This window comes from Myotis lucifugus, unplaced genomic scaffold (genome assembly GCF_000147115.1).
Source record: "Myotis lucifugus unplaced genomic scaffold, Myoluc2.0 scaffold_6179, whole genome shotgun sequence".
Taxonomy (NCBI): Eukaryota; Metazoa; Chordata; class Mammalia; order Chiroptera; family Vespertilionidae; genus Myotis; species Myotis lucifugus.
The window spans coordinates 433-8888 of record NW_005877227.1 but is presented as its reverse complement, the minus strand read 5'-3'; the positions used below and the strand labels follow the sequence as shown (position 1 = coordinate 8888).

Sequence of the window (8456 nt, the reverse complement as noted above, 5' to 3'; positions counted from 1 at the left end):
GTCTCCCAGCTCCCCCTCCCCCTCTCCCTAGCCCCGCTCCCCCGATGGCCGTGCCATGGCTCTGCCTATAGGCATATGAGTTCTTTGGTTTATCTCTTCTTCTCCCCCCTCCCCCACACATCGAGATGCCAGTCTGTTCTGTGCCAGGTCCCGACTCCAGGAATGATGGTGGCGCCCGCACGCTGGCCTTTCTCTCCCCACTTCCTGCTTTGGGGAGAACCGGCACCCACCAGCACACCATTGCCATCCCCAGAAAGTTCTGGAAGCCCGGGACCCCCTCCCCCTCCTTCGCTCCATCTGCAGGGATCCCGGGCGCAGGGGAGTCCCCACAGTGACCAGACCAACACTTGCTGTGAAAATGCCCTTTATTCAGCTCGTCCACGACCTGGCAGGGCAGCTGCAGCCTGAGCAGCGGGTTCTAGAAGCCAGGAAGGCGGCCCCTGGGGAAGGCTCTCGGCAGGAGGTGTGGCTCACGGCTGCCCTGAGGGTCCCGGACACGCACCTGCCTGACCCTCAGTCCAGGCAAACCCGCCCCTGACTTCCCTCCCCCACCCCAGCCCCCACCTGGTGCCTGGCAGAGCGGGCGGAGTCTGTGGGCACGAGGCTCGGGCACCCGGTTGCTTCCTGTCCCCTCGGGTCCAGGGCCCTGGGGTGGGAGCCCCGCCCTGTGCATTCCGAGGTCACACTGCAGCGGCAGAGGCTGAGGGCCAAGGGGGGGGTGCTCCCGTGTGACCCAGCGAGGTGGCAGCGCTGTGGTGGCTCCGGCTGTGGCCGCGGGTGGGGACGGAGAGGAGGTCGGTCAAGACGAGCCGGCGGACACAGAGGACACAGGTGGGGCGGTGGTCCCAGGGCAGGCGATGCCCTCAGAGCTGCTTGTCTGGTGGGAGGAAGAGGAGTGAGAGCGGGGAGTGCCCAGCGGGAAACTGAGCTCAGTCGGAAGGGCGGCTGAGGGCGGGCAGGAGCGTCGCTGGGTCCTGTGGGCCCGGGACCAGGGGAGGGTTGTGAGGTTCAATGTGGCTGGAGGCTCCCAGTGGACGGGGTGGGTGAGTGGGAACATTTCAGCCCAGTGGGGAAATGGGTACATGGGACCCAGGCCAGGGGAACCCGGGCCCCAGCGACTGCGGCGCCCGTGGGAAGAGGGGGGAGGAGAGGAGCAAGCAGGGTCCCTGTCGGCCTCAGACACCCACACCCTGCCCTGCTGCCCTGGGGGTGCCCTGCCCTGTGCTCTCTGGCCTCAGGGTAAGCTTTCTGGGGGGAGGAGGGGCTTCAATCTGTCTTCCCTTTTCTTTTCATTATTTTTAAAAAATATGTTTTTATTGATGTCAGAGAGGAAGGGAGAGGGAGAGGGAGATAGAAACATCAATGAGACAGAATCATGGATCAGTTGCCTCCTGCTCGCCCCCCACTGCGGACCGAGCCTGCAACCCAGGCTTGTGCCCTGACCGGGAATCGAACCCTGACCTCCTGGTTCACAGGTCTGCACTCAACCCCTGAGCCACACCGGCCGGGCTTGATCTGCGTTTAGTTCTCTGACTCCTGGCACCCAGGAGGCCTCCAGGAGGTGGGCGTGGAATGAATGGATGAGGAAGGACAGAGCCTAGAATGGGCCGCACCTGGGGACAGCCTGAGTGCGGACACGAGGACAGAGAGCGGCCAGAGGTGTGTGACCTGCGCCCGAGGGGACACAGGCCGCTGACAGCTACGCTCCCCACACCCGCCCTGGCGGCCCCGCCTGGACCCCACTTCTTTCCCTGGGGACTGCGGGGGGTTAAGGAACACGAGTGACCATGTGGTCATTGATGTGTTAATATCGGTGACGACAATGATACTAACAAAAGCCACCACAACCCCTCACAGTCCTTACAGGGGCGGGGGCGGGGGGGGGGGCGGCGGTGAGCAGTTGTGTCTGACAGAGGAGGAGTGAGGCTCGGGGAGGTGAGAACCCAGAGGTGAAAGGTCAGGTGTGTCTGCCTCCCAGGTCCGGACCCTCTAGGCCGGGGCTGGGGGACATCCCGCCTGCAGGCCGCGTGAGGCCCGAGAATCCCTGGCTCTGGCCCTGCCGGGCCTCAGGGTGAGTTCACGTGAGGTTTGACCAGATGGAGCCGCTCATCTTCAGTAGATCGATGTGTACGGCCCTCGGATGACGCCATCAAGACCCAAATGGGCCCTAGGTTGGCTCAGTGGATAGAGCATCAGCCTTCACTGAACGGTCCCGGGTTTGATTCTGGTCAAGGGCACATGCCCAGGTTGCAGGCTCAAGCCCCAGTAGGGGGCGTGTAGGAGGCAGCCGGTCAATGATTCTCTCTCATCATTGATGTTTCTCCCTCTCTCACTCTCCCTTCCTATTGAAATCAATAAAAATGTATATTTAAAAAATATCCCAATGGCCCTTGGCAGAATGCTGGCTCCCCGTTGCCCCCGCCACTTAGGCCAAACGCGACACGTGTCCCTTGTTGACCAGGAAATTGGGAGGAAGGCAGCCAAAGGGCTTGTTGCACTCTGCACCGCCTACCGCAGCCCGACACGCAGTCCATGCCCACCACACGGTGCAGCCTGAGCCCCACAGACACGTCCATGAACACTCGTGTCCCCTGGATCATGAGTGTAGCCCCACCGGGTCAGAAAGGGGTCAAGGGCGACTCCAAAGGACCCTCATCACATGTTCACTGCCATCCCCGGGCACTGTCTCTGACACCTTGGGATGCAGGTATGACCATGCTGGCCCTCAGGGTGCGGCAGGTGTGACAGGAGGAGAGAACCCGGAAGCCTGCTGTCCCGTCATCAGAAAGCCAATGGGCATCAGTGTCCACTATCCCACAAAGCCCTCCTCAGCCTGGAGCCACGGGGCCACCTTCATGGAAGGGGAGGCACTTCTTGACCAACGGCCACTCTCCCCTGGGACGGCTGCTAGTATCTGATGAGAACTCAGAAGGAGGATGGACAGACAGAGTCTTTGGATTCTGCCCACCCCCAATAGTTAAGGAGACAGAGGGCAAAAGTGTGGTCCAGATGGGGTCCAAAGAGCCATGGGTCAGCTGGAGAGGGCCGACCGGCAGAGGTGTGCAGGAGAGAGGGACATCCCAGGAGAGGTGGCGGGACTCACCTGGCCAGGTTGTTCAGGGCTGAGCAGCTGAGGGAAGAAAAGGACAGTCAGACAACACGCTCCCAGGTGCCCGGCCCAGATCCCAGGTTGATGACCCTCAGCTTCTACACACGGAGCTGACGCCGTGCACAAGGCCTCCGGGTGGACACAGCAGTGCTGCCCCGCACCGTGCAGTCCTTCCAAAGCCCGCCCTCTGTCCCTTGCCATCACCAGCCTCCCTGAACCCGAGGACTTCCTGTCCAGATAATGGAAGCCAGTGTCATGCCTGGGACAGGCCACCAGGGCTCTGGTGTTGACCCCAGAGAGTGAACAGGGTATGACCCCACCAAATGGGGTCAATCAATGTGCACACTGATCTCTCAACCTTGACCCATTTTGATATTGAGAGTCTACTACACAGATTTCTAGACTTTTCCATGCGGTCATAATGCCCCATCCCCAAGGCTCCCATTGGCTCCTTCCATTCACTGGCCACCTGCCATCTCCCACCTCCCCCTGCTCCCTCCCACTCTCTCTGTCCTTCACTAAGGACCTCTGTGCTCTCAGGGTGTCCCCTCAGCGTCACTATCTGGGAGCCCCCAGGTGACACCATCCTCACAGAGGGGAGGAGCTCACCAACCCCCACACCCAGGGACCAGCTGCCCTGGTGGAAGCCCCAGACACCCTGCAGGTGGCAGTGAGCTGGCTCCGGGGGCACAAGGCCAGGCTCCTCTCTGTGCTCAGGACGCTGCCTCTTGTGCATGAACACAGAGCTCAGGCCCCTTCGAGCCAGTTCCTGGCACTGCCTTCAGGATGCTGGGCGCGTGGACCCACCAATCTGACCTGTAGTCTGAGCAGGAGACCTAGCACCTGGGAGCCCGTGGCCCTGAGTCATTCCAGTGCCTGGGGGACAGTACGAGGCTCAGGGGGGCCCTGGCTTAGGGAGTGGGTGTGTTCTCAGCAGCATTAGCCCAGAAGGGCCACCAGGGATGGTAGCGACGCACCTGAGCAGATGACGCCGGCGTCCTCGTGGTGCCCACAGTTGTGCGAGTTCCAGCCCCTGTTCGGGCAGTTCCACAGGTAGGACTCATGCCCTGAGCAGCTCACGTCATCCAGCACGATCGGGCCTGAGCCCTGTCCGAACCGGGCACTTCCTGGGGCCGACCTGGCCCCGCCACAGCCCAGCTGCCTGCACACCACGTTGGCGTCGTTGGTGTCCCAACTGTCGTCACACACGGTGCCCCAGGAGCCTTTGTAGAAGACCTCCACGCGGCCCTGACACCGGTCACCGCCATTCACCAGCCTCAGGTCCAAACCAGCATTGGTTCCTAGAAGGGGATAGAAAAATTCACTGTCTCCCATATCGCCTCAAGAAAGAGGCTCTGAGGTGTGGGTGAGGTTCCGAATTCTTCCAGGGGCCAAGCCTTTATTGTTCAGGGTTACGATCCCCCGCATTAGGATTGGACCGTAGGCCGTCAGTCACCCTTTATCTTCAAGGAGCCAGTTACAGCACCCATGGGTGTGAGCTTTGGGAGGCATGTTCTCCAATTGATTTCCCACCATGTGGCCTTGTGATGCAGGACAAAGTGGGGAGCCCCACCGTTGGCACTAGCAGTGTGCCCTGTACAGAAAGCAAGCTGATAGTGAAGCCCATACACACAGAGCGTAGGAGTAAAAAAAGCGCACGGAGACAGTCTTGGAACGCCTGGATCCAGCTGCCCCTGAAGCTGGCCCTTCCACTAGACGTCCCTCATGTGTGAGCCATGGAGTTCTCTTCTGGCTTCAAAGAGGTTGAGTTGAGCTCCTGTCACTTGAAAAGTAAAACATCCTGACTAATATGTCCCATAACTGGTAGGTGAAGGGAATCCATGATTCTGGGATGTGGGGGAGCCCTCCATGTTGGATGGGGTGAAGTCTGAGGAGATCTAACACAAGATTTGAGAAGGTCACCATGGCCTGGAGGCTACAGTGCTGAATGCTGACGCTTTAGCCAGACCAAGGGAAGCTCAAGCGAGGAAGGACTTGTGTACCACCCACTGGAGAGAAATCAGAGCAGCTTAGAAATGCAGGCAGAGGGTCAAGGTCGGGTCTGCAGAGCTGTGACTGGGTCAGAGGTCAGGGGGTCAGGGACAGGGTGGGCTGAGAAGCTCTGTGGCTACGGGAGAAAGAGGCCCTTTTCTGAGAGCTTGCCACCAGCCAAAACCATGCCCTTGAATGTCCTTGACAATGGCAACCAGGGCTACAATCTGTGAGAGCAACCCCGCTGAGCTCCTGACGCAGTGTCCTTTGGTAAAAGCAACCCTTAGGCTCTGTCTGGGGTCCATGGATGAAGGGTCTCTATTGTCTCAGCACAGGGAGCATGTTCTCCAATTGGTTTCCCACCATGTTGTTCTCAGGACAGAGTGTCCCCGGTCACTGAGCGGGTAAGCACTGTAGCCAGAATGCCCTTATCCCTCTGAGCCAGACTGGAGGGTCAATGTGTTGAGGGCACAACTGTACCATCTACACATCAGGGAGGGGTCAGGGAGGCAGAAAGTGGCACAGTGCCCTCCAGGAGCTCCTGGTGGGCTGTGGGGTGAGCAGGGAGGGAGCGTCAGAGGCAGCAGGACTCAGCTGGCATGGCGGTCGACAGGGCCAGGCAGCTGTGAGAGAGAGGGCGTCGGACCAGACACATGGCACAGAAGGGGGCACAGCGGAATTGTGGGAGACACTGAGCAGGTGGACGCTCAGCCATGCCGGTCCCCTGCCTTGGAAGGTGGGGTCTTTGCCATCTAACCCAGGAGGGACACTCCCCGCCAGGGCCCAGGAAGACCCGGGGCATTGGTGCTGAGGTCCAGGTGTTTCCATCTGTGTCTAGATGGAGGCACAGAGTTGACACGAGGAAACTGTCTACCACGCAGCTTTTAGGAGGCATGGAGGGGCCAAGAGTGAGGAGTCTACTCAGGGCCCCAAACCTACGTGTGTGGTTCAGGCCTGACCATAGGCAACTACAAGGCATAGCCCGGTGGGTCTCAGGGGGCCCGCTGCCCTCGCAGAGCAGACCTGGAGCAGAGATTGCATCCAATTTCCCTGAAGAGACTGACAGGCAAGGACTCCTGAGCCCCGAATGCAGGCCAGCCGTGTGAGGGTCACAGCACCTCTATCCACGGGCCCCTCCCAGGCAACTCACAACACTGCCTGTGCTGCTGGCATGTGCGGTTTCATCGGCAGAAGGTGTGATCCTTACACTCAGTGTAGGTCCTCATTCACCTGCTTACACCTGGAACCAGGACACAGACTAATACTGAACTAGGCAGAGAACTAGGACTCTTCAAGAGACCAAGAAATAAAGAAAGACTTTGACAGGAAACAGATTGAGGGACACACTCGCTGGCAAAACACCACCCAGGAAAGGAGGACAGACTTGGGGGGGGGCCCACCTGAGCAGATGACGCCAGCGTCCTCTCCGTGGTTGCAGTTGTGGGAGTTCCAGCCATTGTGCGGGCAGCTCCACAGGTTGGACTCATTCCCTGAGCAGCCCACGTCATCCAGCAAGATCGGGCCTGAGCCCTGTCCAAACTGGGCACTTCCTGGGGCTGAACTGGCCTCACCACAGCCAAGCTGCTTGCACACCACGTTGGCATCATTGGTGTCCCACCCGTCGTCACACACGGTGCCCCAGGAGCCTTGGTAGAGGACCTCCACGCGGCCCTGACACTGGTCAGCTCCGTTCACCAGCCTCAGGGCCAAACCGGCTTCGGCTCCTAGAAGGGGAGGGGAAAATTCACTGTCTCTGGTGTTGCCTGAAGGAAGAGGCTCTGAGGTGTGAGTGAGGTTCCTAATTCTTTCAGGGTCCAAGCTTTTAGGGTTCGGGGTAAGGTTCCCTTACATTAGGACTGGACCAAAGCCCATCCATCACCCTTTATCTTCAAGGATCCGGGTACAGCACTCATATGTGTGAGCTGTGGGAAGCATGTTCTCCAATTGGTTTCCCACCATGTGGACTTGGGGTGCAGGACGAAGAGGGAGGCCCGCCATCTGCACTAGCAGTGACCCATGTGCAGAAAGCAAACCGATAGTGAAACCCAAACACACAGAAAGCAGGAGTAAGCAAAGCGCATGGAGACAATCTTGGAACGTCTGGATCCAGCTGCCCCTGAAGCTGGCCTTGCCACTAGACGTCCCTCTAGTGTGAGCCATGGAGTGCTCTTCTGGCTTCAGAGAGTTTGAGTTGGGCTCCTGTCACTTGCAAACTAAAACATCCTGACTAATATGTCCCATAAGTGGTAGGTGAAAGGAATCCATGATTCTGGGAGGTGGTGGAACCCTCCATGTTGGATGGGGTGATGTTTGAGGAGATCTAACACAAGATTAGAAAATGTCACCCTGGCCTGGAGGCTACAGTGCTGAATTCTGACACTTTGGCCAGACCCAGGGATGCTCACCCAAGGAAGGATGTGTACCACCCTTCTGGTGAGAAAACAAAGCAGCTTAGAATGTAGGGCAGAGGGGCAAGGTGGGGTCTGCTGAGCTGTGATTGGGGTCAGTGGGTCAGTGGGTCAGGGACAGGGTGAGGTGAGAAGCTCTGTGGCTACGGGAGAAAGAGACCTTTTCTGAGAGCTTCCATGAACCAAAACTGTGCCCTTGAATGTCCTTGACAATGGCAACCAGGTCTAGCATCTGTGAGAGCAACCCCACTGAGCTCCTGACACAGTGTCCTCTGGTAAAAGCAACCCTTAGGCTCTGTCTAGGGTCCATGGATGAAGGGTCTCTGTTGCCTCAGCACAGGGAACACAATGTCCTCTGGGCAGAATCTCCCCTGTCACTGAGTGGGTAAGCACTGTAGCCAGAATGCCCTTATCGCTCTGAGCCAGACCAGAGGGTCAATGTGTTGTGGGCTCAACTGTACCATCTACACATCAGGGAGGGGACTGGGAGGCAGAAACTAGCACAGTGCTCTCCGGGAGCTCCTGGTGGGCTGTGGGTTGAGCAGAGAGAGAGCTTCAGAGGCAGCGGGACTCAGCTTGCATGGCGGTGGACAGGGCCAGGCAGCTGTGAGAGAGAGGGCGTCGGATAGACACGTGGCACAGAACGGGGCACAGCAAGAGGCATTGTGGGAGACACTGAGCAGGTGGACACTCAGCCATGCCAGTCCCCTGCCTTGGAAGGCGAGGCCTCTGCCATCTAACCCAGGAGGGACACTCCCCGCCAGGGCCCAGGAAGACCCAGGGCATTGGTGCCGAGGTCCAGGTGATTCCATCTGTGTCTAGATGGAGGCACAGAGTTGACACGAGGAAGCTGTCTACCACGCAGCTTTTAAGAGCCATGGAGGAGCCAAGAGTGAGGAGTCTACTCAGGGCTCCAATCCCACGTGTGATGTTCAGGCCTGGCCATA

At 58.9% G+C, this 8456-nt stretch overlaps 1 protein-coding gene across 1 annotated transcript; it reads right to left on the bottom strand.

Moving 5' to 3' along the window:
• Window positions 1-526: 526 nt before the first annotated feature.
• On the bottom strand, window positions 527-6825 carry LOC106695982 (deleted in malignant brain tumors 1 protein-like; the record flags this gene model as incomplete). The annotated part of the gene is made up of 4 exons (XM_014450996.2): window positions 527-877; window positions 3104-3130; window positions 4087-4410; window positions 6502-6825. Coding segments are annotated over 3 exons (662 nt in total), but the record flags the coding sequence as incomplete, so codon positions are not given.
• Between the last annotated feature and the right edge of the window lie 1631 nt (window positions 6826-8456).